Source organism: Plecotus auritus (assembly GCF_963455305.1).
Source record: "Plecotus auritus genome assembly, chromosome: 5".
Lineage (NCBI taxonomy): Eukaryota > Metazoa > Chordata > Mammalia > Chiroptera > Vespertilionidae > Plecotus > Plecotus auritus.
The window spans coordinates 158,266,423-158,289,436 of record NC_137776.1 but is presented as its reverse complement, the minus strand read 5'-3'; the positions used below and the strand labels follow the sequence as shown (position 1 = coordinate 158,289,436).

The following is a 23,014-nucleotide window of genomic DNA, read 5'->3' as shown; positions in this document are numbered from 1 at the left end:
CAACTACAAGCAAAATATGTTCACATTTCAATCATATAGGATTTCTGCTGGGATTCAACAATTTTACTTTAAACTGCCTGGTATAGACACACAGGCTGAAGAGGCCAGAACGCCAAAGAACGAGCTATTCCTTGAGGATGGCTGGATGCTGACTGCTTTACCCACCACAGAGCGAGAGACCTAGCCCTGCTGAGACTGTTTGGCTCAGCGAATGAAAGGGTTCAGGGTGCCCACCTAAGTTTCCTATTTAAGGCAGAGCTAATTTATTTAAGTTCTTCCCAAATAATGATATAAAAATACCAGAAAAAAGACGAGTTTCTCAGAACTGGCCAGAGAGTGTCAGTAGCTAATGCATAGTTGGAGTCTTTGCAAACACACCTGCTTTGTGGGGCTTCTGGAGCCACCTAATGTTAGACAAATCAAGGAGGTAACCTAGGCTGTCAGCAGGCAGGACAGGTGTGCACACAAGATACTTGTGTCCCTTATCACCTTCTCACTCATACTAGTAAGAGGGTAAGACTTAATATACATAAATATGAAACTTAAACTCATAAAATAGTTTCAGATACTCTGCCATTTAAAAGCTGGGACCCTAAACCATGTGCAATGACCTCTAAGCATCTAAATATGAATATAAATGATTCATCAGGTTATAAACTCCAAAAGGTCTGTTAAGAAAACAAAAGATGCATATCAGCTGCCAGGTGAACTGCAATCTTCCTGAAAAAGTCCCTTTGGTTCTGCAGGAAAGGTTTATTCTGATTTAAAAGGACTTACAGCCAGACTAAAGGGTATATGACTTTATTGAGTATAGTAGTCATGTTTCAGGAAATGCATATGTAAGAGTAATTGACATAAAAATAGTACTGTTTAATTAATTTCTATAAGAAATACTGGAGATGTGCTCTTACAGAAAAAATGATTTCTACTCAGTAAGAATCACACTTAAAGCAGCAAATCCTTTAAATTTCATGCAACATTAAGTGTTATTTCTGAAAACAATGTGTCCCTCAGGTGGGGCTACAAGCAGGGGATTTACACCTGGAGACAAGATGAGTGGGTACATTTCTAACCTTCAGATTCTTTGACTTTATATTTTGTCGCCAACTATTTTCTTAACTGCCCCCTTTGGAATTTATAAGCAGAGGAATCATTTATATTCATATTTAAATACTTAGTAGTCACTACATACAGCTTAGGGTCTCAGCTTTTGAATGGCAGAGTATCTGAAATGATTTTATGTGTTTAGGTCCCATATTTATATACTTTAAATCTTACCCTTAATGCGTGAGAGGGTGACAAGGGACACAAGTCTCTGTGCAGGTGACACTTGGAATTGAAACAGAATAGGTCTAATGTGAGGAAGTCAGAATAATAATGAGATCCTTGGAGGTATTATTTTCTCTCTACATCACTTCAATTCATAACTTAAAGGAATTAAGAAAGAGGGGAGGAGAGATATTCCAAGCAGGAGAAGGTGAGAGCAAATGTCAAAGCCATCACCAGATAGTTTTCTTAGGGCTTTGAGGCTCCAGAAGCCAAAATGTATCATGAAGCTAATGTTTAGGGAACGTACCACTCATTTCCTTAGTACAGGTTCTTGAGAGATGTATCTGTAAAGGTGGTGGAAGGGATGCTTTTGGGCTAAACCTAAGGTATAAAGAAAGTTAATTAAAGTTAAAATAGCAGAGTTAACACCAAGTTTTAAACACTATACTTTTCATTAAAGTCTCTGTGGCACTGAACATAAAACAAGTCGTTAAAATATTTCACAATAAACTGAAATGAAAATATACCTGATTTCAGCTTTCATGTTTCATATTCACCCAAAGAAAATGTATTAAAAGCTAAATTTAAACTAGGACTATAAAACAACTTGGAAGTCAGAGTTCCAATTAATCACTTTTAAGGAACAAGCAATACAAAATAATTTTTAAAAACATGCAAAGAATTAACAGTTGAACATAAAGACTATTTTTGGAATATAACTAAAAACTGAAAGACTCGCATCACCAGATATTGAAATGCATAATGAAGTTACAAAAATAGTTGAACAGATAGGTAAAGTTGTAGAGAGCTTAGAAACACTCAATTTACATTACATCATAGCATATGATAACAGTGGCATTTCAAACCAGAGAGAGGATTGCTCGAATAAGCACCTAGGAAAAAATAAACAAAGATTCCCCACCTCATACACTTACTAAAATAATTTTATATGAATTATAATAAATATATGTAGCAAGATTTTTCCAAATATGAGGACAAAGAAATAAACCACACACACAGATTGCAATAATTTGTGTTCATTTCTGACTCCCTCACTAAGACTCTAAGTGTCTTAATTACCTGTGTTCCCAGTGCCTAGGGCAATGCTTGGTACATGCAAGGAAGAGTGAATGTTGTAGGAATGGATAGAATGATATAGAATTTGTAGTTGACATTTTTTTCTTTCAGCACTAGAAAAATATGTCATTTTCTTCATCCATGGCTGCAGATGAGAAAACCACTGTCATTAAAACTGGTATTCCCCTATAGGTGATGCGTCATTTCTCTCTGGCTCTTTTAAAGATTTTGTATTTGTCTTTAGTTTTCAGAAGTTTAATAATGGGTGTCTTGGTGTGGGTTTCTTTAGATTCATCCTGTTTGTAATTCTCTAGGCTTCTTAAATCTATAGGCTTATGTCCTTAGCCAAATTTGAGATATTTTCAACCACTATGCCTTTAAATACTCATTCAAGCCCCACTCACTCTTCTCTTTCTGAGACTGACAATACAAACATTAGGTCTTTCTCATTTTCCCCATAGGCTTCTAAGGCTCTGCTAGCCACATACTAAACCCAACTAATGCTTTGGGTCAAGATCCAAGTTTTAACTATGTATTTTCTAGATCTTATCAAAATTATAATAACCATAGCCCTAATCGGTTTGGCTCAGTGGATAGAGCATCCGCCTGCGGACTGAAGGGTCCCAGGTTCGATTCTGGTCAAGGGCATGTACCTTGGTTGCGGGCACATCCCCAGTAGGGAGTGTGCAGGAGGCAGCTGATCAATGTTTCTCTCTCATTGGTGTTTCTAACTCCCTATCCCTCTCCCTTCCTCTCTGTAAAAAAATCAATAAAATATATTTTAAAAAAATATATAATAACCATAAACAACATTAAATATATACCATTATGGCAAATATTTAAGGGTTAACTTTATTTTAAAAAAGCCAACATATAAAAAATTAAAACCCTTCTACCTAACTTAAAAAAATTAGTTCTTTCTAAATATTCTAGTATTAGGGTGGGAAAGTGCCTTTGTGGAGGGAAACTTTTACACAAAATGGGATTTTTGAACACGGGATTAAAGAAATTTGATACAACAAAATTTGTTTTATAAAGGCACAAATAGATGCAAGAAGGTAATACTGACTCATCTATATCAGGAGTTGGCAAACTTTTCCTGTAAAAGGTCCTATGGTACATATTTTAGGCTTTCCAGGCCACTGTCTCTGCACTACTACTCAACTCTGCAGTTGTGCAAAAATAAGCCCAGACAATACAGAAGCAATGGGATGTGGCTGTGTTTCTATAAAACTTTATTTACAGAAAACAGGCAATAGGCTGGATTTGGCCTATGGGTTGTAGTTTGCTGACCTGAGTGATCTTATAAAACCTTAACATTCAGAGCCAGAAAGGAAATTTGAGATTGCCTAGTTAACGTTTTTACTGGACAAATGAGGACACCACAGCCCCAAAAGAACAAATGATTTCATTACTTCCCTTGGCTTGTGAACGGCAGCATCAAACTCAGGCTGTAAAGCTGTGTCATTATTGCCAATCCAGTATTCTGATGCATGTATATATTATGCAACTGTTTAATTATGGATTAATTTCTGGAACACAGTCTAATGTGCAAATCAACAGATTTTATTTAACTTACAAAATGTATTCTAAGAAAGGTTCTCAGAAAAAGTTGTAAGTAATACTGAAATGGCATCTTAAAACAATTTGTGAGAGCTATTAAAATGAATTTCACAAGGAGGGATTACAAAAAATGTGGAGAAAATATATTACGGAGGTATTTAGAGAAATACATTCATGCAGCCATGAAAAGTGGATTTACAAATAATGATGCTACATACCAACAAACTTACATTAGACAAAACAAAGTATATACATTTCTAACATTTATTATCCTAGGTTCACTAAACTTCTTTTAGCCTGACAAAGAACAAATACCTGTTGTTGGCAGGCATGGTCACATGCCTCTGCATGGGAACACCTTTGAATACTTCACTTCCAACATGTGTGTGTACTGTGTAAGGTGGTAATTCAGCATCAGACTTGACTCCAAGAGAGTTTCCTCTGTCTCTTGACAGAGCTGCATTAGGCTTTCTGCTGATGGAAAAATCTGAAGAAAATCCTGGTTGTCTGAGAGTTGCTTTTGGTTTTCCTATGAAGTTAGACATACATTACGGAATCATTTAGCTTGGTTTCATTATGTCGCTCCCCTGTCCAGATGTTTTCTACAGGTCTCTATTCTCAGAGCAGTATGTAAGAACGTGAGGAAGTTGCCACTTGAGGGTTGGTCAGTAGGGGAAGAGTAGATTGGTGAGTATTTAGCAGATGAGGTTCTTCAAAATATGATTTCATCTACTAGACTAGCTCGTTACTTTCCCTCTACTTACCAACTAACACTTTAGTAGCAACCATCTCATGTTCTTACAAACGTACCACACTCCCCCATATTTCAGTCCTCCATCCCCTCTCCATCGATTTAGACTCTGTCCATCATTTGAAATCTGGGTTCAAGTCTCCTCTTCAATATGAAGCCCTCCATTGTCATTCTCATGTAAACTGCCTGCTGTGGCATTCAGGCATCTACTTTTTTTTAAATTGAATTTATTGGGGTGACATTGCTTCACAAAACCATACAAGTTTCAAGTGTACAGCTCAATAAAACATCATCTGCACACTGCATCTTGCTCCCATCACCCCAAGCAAAGTCTTTTTCTGTCCCCAGCTTTCCTCACTTTGCCACCTCCACCTACCTCCTACCCCCTTTCCCTCTGGCTATCATCACCTGCTGTCAGTGTCTATATGTGATATATGTCTATAGGGGATTTTTGTTTAATCCCTCTTCCTCCTTTCATCTACTCTTTTGTATTACCACTGAGCTATTTCTTGAGAATTTAGTTTTAGAACTGACTATAAGCTCCTCAAAATGAGTATTCAGTAAACACAGGCTGAGCTGCCCATATAATTAATACCTCCGTCTACCATAGAATTCATATTTTTTAAAAAGAGAACTTATACTAAAAGGCATGATTTGATAAATAATACAGTAAATCATAGGTTCTTGGTTCATCCAACATGCTGGATGAAGCTTTCCCTCAAATAATCTAAAAGAATAACACCACATTTTGCTATAAGCTTAAAATGTACTCTCCGTTATCTCACACTGAGTAATTACTTCATTTAGCAAGTCATGCTCATCATGTTCACTTAATTTCAAAAGAAAATATTAGCTTCAGGATTTCACCCTTGACATATAAATGTTAACAAATATAAGTTTATCATGAATATAAGCAATATTTCCAGAATTGCATATGTCAGTGTATTCATAAACAGGCTTAAAATTTTTAGCATGTGAAAAGACCATACCTTCTAGAAAAAACGGCATGGTTTTCTTTACTCTCATCTGACAATTAACTTGCCGCCCAGTCTTTCTTTTAGAGCTCCTCTGACGAGCCACAAGCTGAGCAATTCTTGCAGTTTCTGTGCAGGCCACAGCATAACAGGTAGTCTATTCATAAGAGGCAAAGTGAGAGGAGAAACAATTCTCAGACACACTGGTGCCTAGAGGACATATTTTTTTTAAATATATTTTTATTGATTTTAGAGAGGAACAGAGAGGGAGAGAGAGAGAGAAACATCAATGATGAGAATCATTGATTGGCTGCCTCCTGTGTGCCCCCTACTGTGGATCGAGCCCGAAACCTGGACATGTGTCCTTGACCAGAATTGAACCTGGGACCCTTCAGTTCGCAGGCCGATGCTCTACCCACTGAGCTGAACCACCTAGGGCTAGAGGCCAATTTTTAAAAGTGGATCTCAGTGAGTTTATATGTCCCAAATTAAGCTGTATGCAAATTTGCATATCACTCTCTTCTTGATCATGTTGGAGCAGAATTATATTTTCTACATAGAAATCAAGTACAGTCTAACATACTGAATAATCTTTCTTGGTTAAATTCAAAATTTCATTTATTCCTAAACAGGTATTTATGAAGCATCTACAATGTGCTAGGTACTATGGAAATAACAAATGAACCAAAAGAAACCTGTGATCTACACATATTATCTAACATAATCTGTGAGATATATTTTATTCCATTTAATACAATGGGAAAACAGAGGCTCAGGAAAGTTAGCAACTCACCCAAGTCACACAGCTAGGCTATCTGAATCCAAAGTAGGCACTCATAACTGCTATGTTGCATTACCTTTCAAAGACCACTAAATCCTAGTCTTGCTACTGCAAAGATTAGCTGGGTGATTTAGGGCAAATCAGTTAACCTCCCAATCTCAGAATTTGCAGCTGTAAAAAAGGGTTTTACAGGGCTTAGATTTGGGGTTTTCCAAGTGTTGAGTGGAGCCATAGAATTCCATGGAGTTGCCTCAGGGGCCTCACAGTGGCAAGGTGTGAAGGTTAGGCAGGCCAGGACCCTCTGCTCCTGCTTAAAACAGCAGCTCAGATTTTTATCTTAAAAAAACAAACAAACAAAACAACAACAACAAAAAAACTTGTGCAACATATAGGATATTTGAAAAAATATCTGACAAAAGTATGTAGACTATTAGGATTAGATGATCTCTAAAGCCCCATTTAGTATATAAGTCTTGGATTCTAAATTGAACTCAAGAACAGGAAAGCAAAAATAAGCCAAAGTATGTTCCTACTCTTTGGCCCAGTATTTCTAAATCTGAAAATATGTTACAAGAATATAATTCAAAAGAAGAAAAAATTACACACCCAAATATGTGCAATAGGGCCTATCCTAACAGTCAAAATCTGGAAACATTAAAAATGCCCAAAATAGGGAAGTAAAAGAGTAAATTATAGCTTAGTAACTCTATAAAGCATTATTACTTTATTAATTCATTCAGACATTTAATCATTCATACATTCAACATTTATTAAGCACCAACTATTAGGGATGAAAAACAATCCCTCATCCTAAAGAAACTGATGAATGAAAGAGAGAAGGACAAAGAGACTAAACAGAAAACACTGTGTCAAGTAGGATGTTGGATGTATTACAAGGTGCCAAGTGGACAGAAAGGATGGCTTAAATCTCTCTAGGAGAATCAAGGATGTTGAAGAAAGTTTTATTATTAATATAATATTTAATTAATTTATAGCTGCTCCTTATAAACATTATTAAAGGTTAGGTGAACCTCCCCTTTGACCACTGCTGGTCCTGGAACCCTTTTCCCTCCTCTACCCACTGCCTCCCCTGTGCACTGCAAACAGAGGAACAAATATAGTAAGTTTTGGTGAGTAATACTTCATACTTGTTCTATGTATTTACATGTATAGAAATGAACCCAGAAAAATGTACTGTTTTGGGGGATTGGTGTTTTTGCCTGTCTTTTGGGTGATGGTTTGTCCATATCTTCCACACTGTACATTGGGCAGATACCAAGAAGTGAAACTGCTGGGTGACAGGGTATGCACAAGAAAAACTTACTTGCCATCAACAAATTGCCCATGTTATACATAAAATACTCTTCCAGATAATATAAATATGAATATATAATATTATTCTAGAGAAACTAAAGGATTTGAATTATGGAATAATATGATCACATTGGTGTGAAGGCAAGACCAGGCGAGAGAGAGAAAGGACTAAAGACAGGGAGAACAGTTGGGAGGGCCCTGTAATAATCAAATGCTAAATGATCAATGAGGAATTGAACTGGGGTCCAGAGAGTAGGAATAGATATGAGTGAAGTCAAATGATGAGAATTTAAAAGCATCTGTTAGTTTGGCAATCAGGAGGTCAATGACCTGGGGAAAACAATTGTAGCAGGTTCATAATGGGTGGGTGTGACATTTAGGCACTTAAGATTTCCAGTACAGTTACTTTGGATGTTGAGACTGAATGAACTTTAATTTTAAAATTTCTTATTTAATATGGTTAAAATCTTATTTTTAATTACAACAAAAGAATTTGAGGGGTTAACCAAAATAATCAGACTCTAGACTGTGCTTTTTTTAAAATTCTCACCCGAGGGTATATTTTTTTTAAATTGATTTTTAGAGAGAGAGGGAGGGAGGGAAGGAGGGAGGGAGGGAGAGAAATAAACCGAATACACCCTGAACGGGGATCAAACCTGCAACCTAAGTATGTGCCCTGACCAGAAATCGAACCCACAACCTTTTGCTGTACGGGATGACGCTCCAACCAACTGAGCCACCCGACCAAGGCTTAGCTAGCACTTTTCATTTTGACTTCTATCACAGATGAGACTGAAAGTGCCAGAGAGGAAATTAAGAACTGGTGTGACTTTTCTGACATGCACAAGTACCCCCTTACCTCACCAGATCTACTGGTCTCTATCCTGACCACTGCTGGCACACTTCTCAGATAGGCTTCTAGTGACGGGTAACCTAACTGCTTGAAGGGGATCCAGTCTCCAGTCAAGGATTTGTACTCTCCTTGCAGCCGAGGCAATGCTATTCCATTCTTATGAGACTGTAGAACAGCTCGTAGCATTTTTGAAACCAGATCTGCTTCCAGCATCTTCACCTATAAGAGCACAGTGCAAGATTACTGTGAGATGATTCATTAGCCTGTGAATTCAAGTAGATTTTCAGAGTTTACACTTGTTAGACTATTCGATAAATTGTTACTGGATACTTTCTGTGCTATTACAATAAAGAGCAATAACTGTGATGGTAGAGAAACGCACAGAATGTTAGGAGGACACAGGAAGTCAGAAAGCCACAAGGACTAGCCTGTGAAGGGAAGATATCAGGGAATGTTTCCCAGATGAGGGGAGGCCTGAATGAAAGCCTAACAGACAAGATGGAATCAGCTAGACAAAGAGGAAAAGGGTGTGTGGGGGTGTGGGAGGGGATGGAGAGGTATCAGCCCCAAGTAAAGGAAACAGAAAGTGCAAAAGGCACAGCAGTGAGAGAGAAGTTCACGGTTGTTCTGAGAATTCCGGTAGTTAAATGGCTGGACATGACTGAACAAAGACTCCAAGCTAAGTAAGGGCTGAAAGATAGGGATGGGAGATGTGGGAAGAGGCAGACCCAGAAGACTCTATCATATTATGCTAATATGTTTGCATTTTTGCCAAAAGTAATGTGGGGCCTTGGAGAGGTTTTAAATAGGGGGATAAAATGATTAGTTCTGCATTTTAGGAATATCACTATTCTGTAGTGGGGAAGATAAATTAGAAGAAGAAAGATTAATGACTTGTAAGAATACTTAGAAATGTGGATGACCTGAAAACAGGGCCTTGGGAATCAGCAAAATATCAATTTGAGAGGTAATTAGGAGGTGAAGTCAACAGTAATTGATTAGCTGGTTTGGATGATGAGGGAATTTCCAAATTCCTATTTTAAAAGCATTGTGCATAGTAACGACCCACACTGAGGTGAGGTAGATCTGCAAAATAAAGTATAGAGTGAATTAATTTTGGACATAGGAGTTTGGGATGCTCACAAGGCAGCCACACAGATATACTTACTAGGAATTTAAGTTAGATGTCTGAGCTGGTTATAGATTGCTGGCCTTCAGCATATACGTGGTATTTCATAACTAGGGAGTCAAAAACAAAGTTAAAGATGGACCTTTGCGAAAGGCTGTCATTTAAGGAGTAGGCAAGGAAGAAGAATCATATAAAAGGCTGAGGAAAAGGGACCAGAGAAATAGAAGTAGAAAAGGCAGAGTGACAGTGTCATATAAACAAAAAGAGGAAAGAATCAAGAAGAATGGCATGTTCAAAAGTGTCATCTGCAGCAGCCAAGTGAGAAAAAAGCAAAGCGACTGTTGAATTTTGGTACCTAGGAAATCCATGAGGACCTTGGACAAGAATTTTCATTGATCAGCAACAGGCATGTTTCAAAATTAACCACTCCAATTTTCTTTAGACTAGTGGTAAATAGAATGAAGATAGATTAGGAGAATGACATTTAAACAGCCAAGAAAAGTGGGAAGCATTAAAGGAAGCAGAAAGGTAAGCCATGGACAACTTGTTATATTTTCCTTCAACAGTGCTAACCAATAGAATTTTCTGTGATGATGAAAATGTCTTATATCTGTGCAGTCCAATATGGTAGCCAATAGCCACATGAACTACTAAACCACTGAAGTGTGGCCAACATGACTGAGGAACTGTATTTTAATTTAATTTAAATTAAATATAGTTGTTAGATACCATATTGAACAGCAGAGAATTCTGTCAATTTCCTCATCTGTCCTTTTGAAAAAGGAGACAAAATATTAGCTCAAGCGTGGGTCCTTTTAATTATAAATATGATACTCAAATGACAGCAAGGTTTAAGTGACAAATATTTAGACCTAAGTATTCCTCATGTGCTTTCTTGCACTTAACATTAACTTTTTTTAAATTGTCACCACCAGCACCAACAACATTTAATTAATACTATAGTCTCGGAAAGTCCTATACTAGGTCTATATTCTTATACTCTCTGTAGATAGATACACACATACACATACATATTTATATATATATCAAAATCTTCATTTAGGTATAATTTACATACAATAAAACTCACTCATCTTATGTGTACACTTGCTGAGTTTTGAAAAATATACACACTCATGCAATCATTACCACAATCAAGATATAGACATTTCCATCACCAAAAAAGTTCCCTCCTGTGGGGTGCATACTTATGTAAAAGTAAAATGTACAACAACAATAGCACAAAGACTGAGAGAAACTGGAAGTAAACCATTAGAAGGTCCTTATACTGTACATGAAATAGCAAAATATTATTTGAAAGTGGAATGTGATAAAAACATAAATTGTAAACACTATGGCAACTACTAAAAAATTTTTAAGGCAGTATAACTAATAAGCCAGTAGTAAAGATAAAATAAAAAAAAAAAATTCAATCAAAAAGCAGGCAGGCAGAAGTATAAAAACAACTTAGGAAGGAAATAATAAAGATGAGAGAAAAAAGAAAAACAATAACAACAACAAAGAATAGACAGGACAATTAGAAAACAGCGAGCAAAATAGTAGATTTAAAACCAACCATACCAACAATTATATTAAAGGTAAATGACCAAAATATTCCAATACAAAGTTACAGATTGGCAGAGTGGATGTAAAAGCAAGACTTACCAAATATTATCTCAAAGAAACCTATTTTAAATATAAATACATGGATTACAAGTAAAAAGATAGAAAAAGATATGCCATGCTAATACATGACTATATTAATACCAGAACAAGGAATATTGGCAGGGACAAAGAGAGACATTATATCATAATTAAGAAGTTAATTCATCAGAACAACGTAACAATCCTAAGTGAGACTGCACCTGACATCAACTTCAAAACACATGAAGCAAAATCAATAGAACTGAAAGAATAAATAGATTCATAGTTATTGGTAATTGGTACAACCAGTAAACAACAAAAAAATCAGTAAGGATATAGAAGAGCTCAACAACACTATTGACCAAACTAATCTAATTGATATTTATAGAATACTCCCCTCCAACAACAGAATATACATTCTTTTCAAGAGCACACGGTATATTCACCAAGATGGAATATATTCTGAAACTTAAAACAATCCTTTGGAGAAACCAAGATGGCGGCATAGGTAAGCACCTAAACTGCTGCCTCACACAACAATTTCAAAACTACAACTAAAAGACAGAACAGACACCATCTAGAACCACAGGAAAGCTGGCTGAGTGAAAATTCTACAACTAGAAAAAAAGACAAAAGCTCACAGAGAATTGGAGGTACGGCAAAGGGTCTTTGTGCGTGCAGAGAGGAAGGGCGGCTGAGAACCTGGCTGACTTTCTCTGGCGGAAGGGGGAAGGAAGCCCCCGACCGCACTGAACCCCAGTTCTGACTGCACTGAACCCCAGTTCCGGGCGAGCCCCTGGGGACCCACGCTCTTACGGGGGGAGTCTGGACTCTCGGGCGGAGACTCGGGAGCTGGGGAAGGCAGAAGTCTGAAGGTGCGCGTGCCAGTGCGCACAAAGGCTGCGGAGGTTGCCACAGGCTTTCCCTAGTGGAAGGGAGTCAGAGGCTCCTGACTGCACTGGGCCCCAGTTCTGACTGCACTGAACCCCGGTTCCAGGGGAGCCCCTGGAGACCCACGCTCTTGTGGGGGGAGTCTGGACTCTCGGGCAGAGACTCGGGAGGCGGGAAGGCAGAGGTCTGAAGGCACGCACATGCGCACAAGGGCAAGGCTGACCAGAAGCCAAGACTGTCTGCTCCACCCTGAGACTCCACCCCATCCAAGCTGAGCACAGAGGCTATTGCAATTTGGCAAGTCTAATCCTATAAGGCTGTCTCCAGCACCGAACTTCTGCCAGCATAGACACAGCTGATCCTTACAGCCAACTGGCCCGGAGGTCAATTCTTCCCAGTGATACCAACAACAATAAAGACTTAATTACAACAAGGCTGTACACACAGTCCACAAAGGGGTGCACCAAGAGTGTCCACCTCAGGTTAACTGGGGAGGCAGACCCACTGGGCCATATTGGAAACCTAGCACACAAATCTACCTTACCAACTCAGGGAAGCAGTGAAAATGCGGCGTCAAAGAATCAGATCACAAACGAAAGAAATGGAGGAAAACAAATGACTAGATATAGAATTCAAAACCACGGTTATAAGGCTTTTTAAGAATATCCTAGAAAAGGCCGATAAATATAACGAGACCCTCGAAGATATGAAAAAGGACCAACTAGAAATTAAACATACACTGACTGAAATAAAAAATATTATACAGAGACCCAAAAACAGACAAGAGGAACACAAAAATCAAGTCAAAGAACTGAAATACAAAGAAGCAAAAAACACTCAACCGAAAAAGCAAAAAGCAAAAAAAAAAATCCAAAAAGTTGAAGATAGTGTAAGAAGACTCTGGGACAACTTCAAGCGTACCAACATCAGAATTATGGGGGTGCCAGAAGAAAAGAGAGAGCAAGATACTGAAAACCTATTTGAAGAAATAATGACCGAAAACTTCCCCCACCTGGTGAAAGAAATAGACTTACAAGTCCAGGAAGCCCACAGAACCCCAAATAAAAGGAATCCAAAAAGGACCACACCAAGATACATCATAATTAAAATGCCAAGAGCAAAAGACAAAGAGAGAATATTAAAAGCAGCAAGAGAAAAACAGTTAGTTACCTACAAGGGAGCACCCATACGACTGTCAGCTGATTTCTCAACAGAAACTATGCAGGCCAGACGGGAGTGGCAAGAAATTTTCAATGTGATGAATAGCAAGAACCTACAACCAAGATTACTCTACCCAGCAAAGCTATCATTCAGAATTGAAGGGCAGATAAAGAGCTTCACAGATAAGAAAAAGCTGAAGGAGTTCATCACCACCAAACCAGTATTATATGAAATGCTGAAAGGTATTCTTAAAGAAGAGGAAGAAGAAAAAAGTAAAGAGAAAAATTATGAACAACAAATACATATCTATCAACAAGCGAACCTAAAAATCAAGTGAATTAAAAACCTGAGGAACAGAATAATCTGGTGAATATAATAGAATCAGGGGCATAGAAAGGGAGTGGACTGATAATTCTCAGGGGGAAAAGGGTATGGGGGGTTCATGAAGAGACTGGACAAAAATCATACACCTATGGATGAGGACAGTGGGGGGGAGGTAAGGGCAGAAGGTGGGGTGGGAACTGAGTGGAGGGGAGCTATGGGGGAAAAAGGAGAAATAATTGTAATAATCTGAATAAAGATTTATTTTTAAAAAAATAAAATAAAATAAAACAATCCTTGACCAATTTATAATAACTGAAACTACACAAAGAGTGCACTATGACCAGAACAAAATTAAATTAGGTACCAATGACATTAATATATGTATTGGCAAATTTAATGACATACTTCTAAATAACCAATGATCAAAGGGAAAGCTCCCTAAAAATCATAAAATATTTTTAAATAAATGAAAACACAATAAATAGAAATTTACTGGTTGTAGTTAAAGCAGCATTTAGAGGCAAATTTGGAGTATATGGTTATGTTAGAAAAGAAGAAAGGTCCCAAATCAGTGATCTAATCTACAACTTTGAGAACAAAAGAGAGCAAATTATAGCAAAAGTAAGTAGAAGGAAGGAAATCATAAAAATGAGAACAAAGTAAATATTAAGATTATGAAATAGGTCTATAACGAAGACAAAACTAGTATTTTGAGAACATCAATAAAATGGATAAACCCCCAGACTGATTATTAAGGAAAACACACACATTACTAATAATATGATTGAAAAGGGGGGCATCAATTCATCAGGAAGACCTAACAATCCTCAGCACTTACCACCATCATCAAATACTTCATTGAATTTTACTGGCTATCTCACCAACTTGAATGTAAGGTTTGTGAAAGCAGGGATTTGTAAGGTTTTGGTCACTGCTGAATTCCTCCTGCCCAGGCCACAAGAGGAGCTCAATAAACATTGAATGACTGAATGAGAAAGTCTCCATCTACCAACACCACTGCTTTTCTCTCCTACTCACTAAAATATATGCATGTGAACTATTAAAGGAATAATCTTTATTTTAAAAATTATTAGCAGGGGGGAAAAAAGGAAAAAATTATTTGCAAATTTTAATGACTGTTATCAACTGAGACAGCCAATTGTGTCACCAAACTGTCATTGAGAACCACCAGGTGGATGAATTCTGGGCCTTGCTACTCTGAGCCAGTGTTCTCATAGGCAGGCCCAGGTCAAGGCCACAGCAGACTGCACGGAGTCTATACATTCCGATGAGCAGTGAGCACTGCTTGAATACTGGTGTCTCACACATATTCCTGTTTTTCAAACAGTGTGCAGACACCATTGGGATTCACAAACCCAAATTGATATTGAATTCACAACAGCTTTGGGTAGAGATGTATTTTATCAACCAATAGACACTAGAAGTACAACCACTAGTGTGTGAGGTTTCACAATGTTTTTTACAAAGCTAACAAAAAGGACCTTATACTTAAGACTGGAAAGCAATGCTTGACCACAAGAAGGCAATCTGAATTAAGTACCCTTCCACTCCCCCCTCCTACCCCGTGACTTTTAAAACATATGCTATTTTCATGGAATACTATAATTCTCTATTTGCATACAACTTTTGGAGGGAAGAGCAGTTCCTTAGACTATAAGACTGAGGATCCCAAAGCTGGTGAGAAGCAGTTAAGCACAGTAAAACCTGGAACAGTAGGTGTGACTGTATGTCTTGTTCAGATGTATGTCTTGTTCTCATGCTTTGCAAGCTGGTTTGCAATTCCTACATTAGCAATATCACTTTAGGCATTGAACAAAAGGAGGTACTAAAGCTTTTAAAAAATCATTATCATTTTCTGATCTACTATATTGCTTCAAAATGCTCTAAGTTTTGTTAATTCCTTGGTTATCATGGCATATTTTGAGATTTCCTGAAGATGGCAATTATACTTGAGAACTTTTACAAAAGGTGTAGTATATGAGAACACTTTCCTCTAACTATAAAAATCAAGTTTACCATCTTGAATGTCATCCATTAGAAACAAAAAGGAAGTTTATCATCGAAATTTCAACTCTTAGTGTCTCAATGGCAAACCTTAGGGATTCCTCCAAAAATTAAGTTTGAAGTTTCTCTAAAGTGGCTTCCCAAAATTCTAAAGTTGCCGATTTGATCTTTCAAATCTCTGCCCCATTATTTCTATTCTCTAAAAGTGTTGTAATAAATACAATTTAGAGTTTACGAGAATTCAACTTACTTAGATTTTAAGAATGTTATGCAAGGCTTGGTGGACCATAAGGTAGGCTAGGTTGGGAGAAATAAGGTTGGGCATCTCTGTTTTAGCCCACAGGTTCTCAGATTAAAATCCTTAAGGGTTTCCCTAGACAACGAAGGGGCTTAAGGGAGCTGTTTCAGCTGAATAAGAATCCTAAACAGCAGAGTAAAGTGGAGGTGGGTCTGGAGAATTAATCAGAGTATTTTTTATTTCAAAAACCAAGGTCAGCTAGCAAAGACCACAGTCAAGAAGGAAGAAACTGGCCACAACAGATCACAACCTATTGCACTTGACTTTCGCTTCCTTCCTCTCACTCTTTTTCCTCCTCCTTTCTTTGCTTCTCTTTCTGAATGACTAGTTCAAAAGTAGAGTTACATGTGCTTACCACAATACTTGGCATCAGTAGTTACTTAATTAAAAACATTTCCCTATAAGCATGGTGTGGACGGGAAACTACCTATGAATACATGGCCAAGAGTGCAATGATATAAGCATTGGCATATTACGAACAGGAAAGCTTGGTAAGAAAGCCACTGGATCTCCTCCAACATCATCTCTCATCTAAACGATAGGCAAAAAGTCATTTACTGCTTCGGCAAATGGTCTCTCAGCAGAGATCCCCTGCCAGACATAACCCCACAAGGTCCCTAGGCTTTGCCTGGCCAAGGAAAGCAGCACAGATGGTGGGCCCAACCTCAGCAAGGGGAGCTGAGAGACGCATGGGGTTCTAGTGGGCACCTTCACACCATCTCCTCCAAGCTCTTCAGTTTACAAGTAAGGAAATTGAGGCCCAGAGTCAATATTCCAGGTCTTACATATTTTTATGGCCAGAACCACAAGAATCCAGATCTTCTGACTCCCAAACCTAGGGCTTCTTCTCAGACAGCTGCTCCAAATGTAGAGTGGAATATGCTTCTCAAAGTAAATCTGCCTTAGGGTACACTGACAGCAACCCTGGGTTGTGCTCAGCAACTAGCCCTTAAAGTGGCATGAAGCAGGGATCTGCCACATTCTGATGGAAGGGTGTGGCATCCAAATTCAAAAGAATTGCCAACTATTGCAAAAATTCCATGGTGGCAATTGAAACCTTTTATCGTTTCATCCTGTTCCTTTTCTCTGTGCTACACAATCCACTATGAGTACCCCAAAGTGTTGATATGTACGAGAAGTGGGGCAAGAAGTAGGGGAGAATAATGACAACTTTTAGAAAAGCAAGATTTAAACATTTTCAATAGCCTAAAATAATTCTCACATTCTAAACTATATTTTGGAAATTCACAGTTTTTCTCTTTCATACACCTAAAAGGAGTCCTGAGAAACAGTCTTGTTCTAAAGAACCTGGTTTTGGCCAGTTAGAGAAATAAAAGTATCACATGATCTCACTCATATGTGGATTCTAATGAACAAAAGAAACTGATACACAAAATAGACCCAGAGCCATAGAAGCAAGGAACAGACTGATGAATCACAAAGGAAAGGTAGGGATGGGTGGGTGGTTGGAGAGAGATTAACCAAAGAATTTATATGCATATATGCATAACCCCTGGACACAGACAATAGTGTGTTGAAGGCCTAGGAGGGGGGGATAAGGGGGCGGGCGGTAGTATCTCTCAGGACATACACTTCTAGCAACTGGATGCTCTTATCCTTGAAGACACTATTTTAGCAACAAGCCAAGATTCTAAAGTCCAGAATGTCTGTGCTGAAAAGATTTGAGACATCAGCCCAAACCCCTCATCCTATCTAATGAAGAGTGGATATGCTAATTAACCATCACTCCATCACAAAGATGGCTGCACCCACAGCTGAGGCCAAGTTCCCATAAGGAGCCTTAACAAGCAATCAGCAGGGACCTGAGGCTACACCCTCCCCCACCCCCATGGGGCTTGACAGGGGATCTCAGGCCACCTTCCACACCCGGCAGGGCTTGACAGGGGACCTCAAAATGTGCTTCCCGTTCTGGTGCTGGGCTAGGGGACCTCAGGCTGCTCCCCCCGCCCCAGTGCCAGGCCAGAGGACCTCAGGCCCCGCCCCCCACCAGGTGGGGCTTGACAGGGGACTTCAGGCCACACCCCCCACCCAGCAGGGCTTGACAGGGGACCTCAAGGTGCACTTCCCGTCCTGGTGCTGGGGTAGGGGACCTCAGGCTGCTCCCCCTGCTCCAGCACCAGGCCGGGGGACCTCAGGCTGCGCCCCCCACCTGGCAGGGCTTGACGGGGGACCTCAAGGTGTGCTTCCCATCCTGGTCCTGAGCTAGGGGACCTCAGGCTGCTCCCCTGGCCCCAGCGCCAGGCCAGGGGACCTCAGGCCATGCCCCCCAGCAGGTGGAGCTTGACAGGGGACTTCAGGCCATGCCCCCCACCCCGGCACCAGGCTGGGGGACCTCAGGCCACACTCACCGCCCCAGCACTGAGCCAGGGGACCTGAGGCTGTGCCCCCCTGCCTGGTGGGGCTTGACAGGGGACCTCAAGGTGCACCCCCAGTGCTGGGTCGGGGGAACTCAGGCCGAGCCCCCTGCCCAGGGGGGACCTGAGGCTGCACCCCCCTGCCGATGGGGCTTAACAGGGGACCTGAGGCTGTTCCCCCCTCCCAGTGCCGGGGCCGGGGGACCTGAGGCTGCGCCCGCGCGCCCCCCCCCCCCGCCTGGCGGGGCTTGACAGGGGACCTCAGTCCATGCCCCCCACCCAGCGGGGCTTGACAGGGGATCTCAGGCCATGTCCCACACCTGGTGGGGCTTAATGGGGTACCTCAAGGCATGCCCCCCCACCCCGGTCTGGGCTGGGGGACCTCAGGCCATGCCCCCCTGTTCTGGCACCGGGCCAGGGGACCTGAGGCTACGTTCCCTGCCCGGGGGTGCTTGACAAGGGTGGGACTAGCCAGGTCTGGATCTATCCCAATGAGGGGGGGGAGGCGGCCAGGTCTGGGTCTCACGCAATTTTGAGGCGCATGTGGATGGGCAGGGATTTGACTCTGGGTCCCGTGGTGTGCCCCAGACTCCGACAGGAGGAAGGTTTTCATATACATTTTACTGATTTTCTTTCATCTCTGACACTTCTATTATAGAGAAAGTGTCTATTCTATTATATAGCAATATTAAATTATTTCCTCTAATTAATCCCCTTTTAATGTGCACAAATTTCGTGCACCAGGCCACTAGTCTTACAAAATAATACACTGAGCCTAAGAGAAGGAAGGCTTTTGCCAAAGACCCTCCACATGATTCCTCAACTTGCAATAGTTTAACATGTTATTATTTATCCCCAATTGTAGTCTACTTGTTACCACCTGAATCACTCCTTTATCAACTCTTTTTAAAAGGAAAGATAATAATTAATGGCTCAGATGGTGACATACTTCCACACAGTATCTTTAGGAAGCAGTTTTCTTTTTTATTATTGTAATTTCAAACTCCAAATTATCCATGCATGACTAACTTCATACTATCTTATATAATAAAGAGGTAATATGCAAATTGACCCTCTTGCCCTCACAAGATGACTGCCACAAGATGGCTGCCCCCGCAGTCACAAGATGGCTGGCAGGGGAGGGCAGTTGGGGGCAACCAGGCCTGCAGGGGAGGGCAGTTGGGGGTGATCAGGCTGGCAGGGAAGCAGTTAGGTGTCAATCAGGCTAGCAGGCAGGCAAGTGGTTAGGAGCCATCAGTCCCGAATTGTGAGAAGGCTGTCGGACATCCCCCAAGTGGTCCCAGATTGGAGAGGGTGCAGGCTGGGCTGAGGGACACCCCCACCCCCCAAGTGCACGAATTTCATGCACCGGGTATCTAGTGAATATATAAACAAGGGCTTTACATAAATCTGTATTTGTACTAGAGATGACAAGCTGGTTTATTTAGGAGTGTGGATCTTAATCCTATTTATGCTACTTATCAGCTGTAACCTTGTGAGCAAGTCATTTCGGGTCTCTTTTTTCATGTGAAAGATAAGGAAGGTGGACAAGAACCATGACTCTCAACCTTCCTTGGAGTCCTTAGAGCTCTAAAATGGGGTCCAAAGACCTAATGGGAACCATGGGTTTGTTTCCCCTGACAAAGTTGCACGACTAAAATACTGAATTCACTTTGGGGTCACACTGGGTAACTTGTGCTGATTAGAAGCTCTTACTGGCAAATATATACACATAAAAATCTTTAGCTAAAAATGATTTTTTAAAAATAGCTTGTTTGAAAGACAGAACTTAAAAAAAAAAGTGGCCTAATGGGGAAATAATAAAAAGAAAGCACTAAGTTGGAGTACCAGGTGGAGAAAGGAGGTTTTACATAAAGAAAGAAAAACCAATTTACACAAAAATGAAATTAGCTTTCATCCCATACACCAGGGCATTTCTGTCCTTCCTGCATTTATCTGCTGACCCTGAAAGTGCCCAGAAGCAAATCACTCACTCTATGTCAAATATCAATTTTTGAAAACAGCACTTGATCAAACACAGAGTAGGCACTTAGAGTTGGATTATTAAATGTTTTTCCTTTACATTCAAACTAAGTCTCTAACTAGATTTATTGCATGGAGAACATAAAGAGAAGTCCTTCAAGAAGTTAAAATCTCTTGGTACAAAATACAATAGTTCATTCAGCCACATTCAACCAGTACACTTAAAAGGGCATTAGCAGGGATTACATTTCATTTCCAGTCTACAGGGACTGAAATCCGAAAACACCGCCAACCGCTGCCTCACAGTCTCACTGTGTTAACTAGGGAGGCTGTGTGCCACCAGAGGGTCTTGTACCAGGCACAGGAGATGTTCTAATCCAGCTGGGCCCAGGAGTAATTCCCTGCGCTCAGCACAGTACTTTACATGTAACTGATGCTCAATGAATGTCAGTTGAGTGGAACTGCAAAAATCTCCACCTCCTGCCACTTTATATTACATAGAGGATTTAAAAATGTGTCCCTGCTTCCAAGAAATTGAAATCCAATTATGGAAATGATGGGAAGTATGGTGGGAGTTAATATTTCCTGACTAGTTACAAGCCAAAGAACTTACAATAGTTATCTCATAAAAGCTGTGCAGACTAAGTTAAATATTTCCATTTGATACATAGAAAACCAGGCTCAACGGAAGTATGTAATCTGTTCAAGATCAGTTAGTAAGAGGAGAAGCCCAGACAGATTCCAATCCAGGTCTGCAAAGGCCACAATGTTTGCAGTATGCAACACCTACACATCAAGGCAGCCCATCAAGGCAGCTCCGGGTAAGTTGGGAACTTGTGTCTAAATTTCACTTTCTGTCATTAAGTCAATGCTTATCACTGGACAGAATACTCTTCTGCAATTTTTCTACTTGCACAATTTGGGGGTGGGGGGTAAGCTGATCTAGATCAATGGTTTGTTTTGTTTTGTTTCGTTTTGTAGGACAGTTATCAGAATCCTATTGGGCCCTGGACTTTTTTCTAATATAGGTATTTCCCCTTTTCTGCTTAAATAATGGAAATTATTTGGGAGTGATACCCTTGGTTATTAACGGAAATATATTATGTCCCTCAAGTGGATCAGAGCAGAAAAGTTGTGTGAGCTCCAAGCCTCCTCCCATTAAGTTGAAGCTGAGTACTGGACCCTGCTGGATCTAGGGGAAAGTTAAGCGACAACTCATTCATGGATTCATGTTTCCTTCGGAGCTTGGAGCTCCATACCCACCCTGTGCTCACGGTTTGATGGAATGGGTGGTATTTGTGACCCGCATTACGTTGGGCGGCCTGCATGGGCTGGTCCAAAAAGAGAAGCCCATGTCGGTATGGAACTTAAAGCTCCAGGTATAAAACATGGGCTTTCATCCAGCCTGGGGCTCGGATCTCCCCGGTTCCGGGCAGAGACTGCAGAGCGAGCTGACGGCTGTGGCCGTGGCGGTCCCGCCGGTGCCAGGAACCACTTCCTGGTCAGCGCCCCCACCCCGTGGCCACACCCCCGCTGCCGCAGTTCCCCCGCTGCTCCGAGTTTCCCGGGGCAGGAGGGTCCGTCCGACTCCCGGGTGACCGTCCAGCCGGCCCCGAGTGCCCGGGGGGAGGGGTCCCATCAGAGATTTAAAACACAGCGCTCTGGAACTCCAACTTCCCGGCGCCCGGCCCGTTTCCGGAGGTCGGGACCGCGGCATCCCCCGCGGCTGCAGCGACGAGGCCCGTTCAGGTCCCGCCCGGGCCACTGTCCCGCGGGGGACACAGGTGCGCCGCGCCGGCCCCAACCTTGCCCGACTTCGCCGGGCACCTGTCGCACCCTCGGCCGCAGGACGTGCGCTCACCTCGTTCCGGGGGCCCACGGCCGGTCCCCACGCCTCCGGACCCCGCTCCCGCCGCCGTCTCCGTCCGGGCCACAGCCGCGGCCGCCGCCCACTTTCGGTTTCCCCGCACCGCCCGAGCTGCCGCTGCGGCTCGGGAATCACCGCCAGCCCCGCCCCGCCCCGTCGGCCCCGCCCGCCCCGAGAGCGCCCAGCCTCGGTGTGCGCACGCGCGGGCTCCCCGGCCGCGTCGGCCCACGCCGGCGTCCCGCGTGGGAAGGGAAACCGACGCCGCCTAGCGGTTTCTGCGCGTGCCCACTCGCGGACCCAGGGCGCAGACTGCGGGGTGGGCTCAGCAGCGCCTCCTCCTGGGCGGCGCAAGTACAAGCGGGCCCAGCGGGCCCGGGACCAGCAGATCCCACCCGCTCTGACGCGCTCCTGCTGTTGCGTTCAACCTTGCCATCCGACATTTCATTCAACCCTTGCTCATTTAATTTTTATTCAGCTAGACAGCCACCCAGCCGCTCATTTCCTTTAGGTCTTTTTCAAGCTTCGCCCTTTCGGGGAGGGTGGCCACAATCTCAAAAAAGTCAATCTCCTTCCCTCATGTTCCCTGTCTCCATTCTCTGCTCTCTCTCTCTCTCCTTAACACGCTGAATGTTTTACTATCTTTTCCTATCTACTCTCCTCCTCAAGTTAAAGATCTATAAGCACAGGGATCTTTGTCTTGTTCCCTAGTCTATTCCCAGAGCCTAGGATAGTGCC

General features: G+C 41.5%; 1 protein-coding gene across 2 annotated transcripts in view; it reads right to left on the bottom strand.

Annotated features, from left to right (window-relative positions):
* The window catches only part of TDRD7 (tudor domain containing 7), a 58,581-nt gene extending 36,158 nt beyond the window's left edge, over positions 1-22,423 (bottom strand). For both annotated transcript variants that reach the window (XM_080668598.1, XM_080668599.1), the window contains exons 1-5: positions 22,274-22,423; positions 8,589-8,801; positions 5,650-5,791; positions 4,225-4,438; positions 1,577-1,650 (exon numbers count right to left, since the gene is read on the bottom strand). In XM_080668598.1, the coding sequence (XP_080524724.1) occupies positions 1,577-1,650; positions 4,225-4,438; positions 5,650-5,791; positions 8,589-8,795 (637 nt within the window). In that variant the 5' untranslated portion in view covers positions 8,796-8,801; positions 22,274-22,423. The remainder of the gene's footprint in view (positions 1-1,576; positions 1,651-4,224; positions 4,439-5,649; positions 5,792-8,588; positions 8,802-22,273) is intronic.
* Between the last annotated feature and the right edge of the window lie 591 nt (positions 22,424-23,014).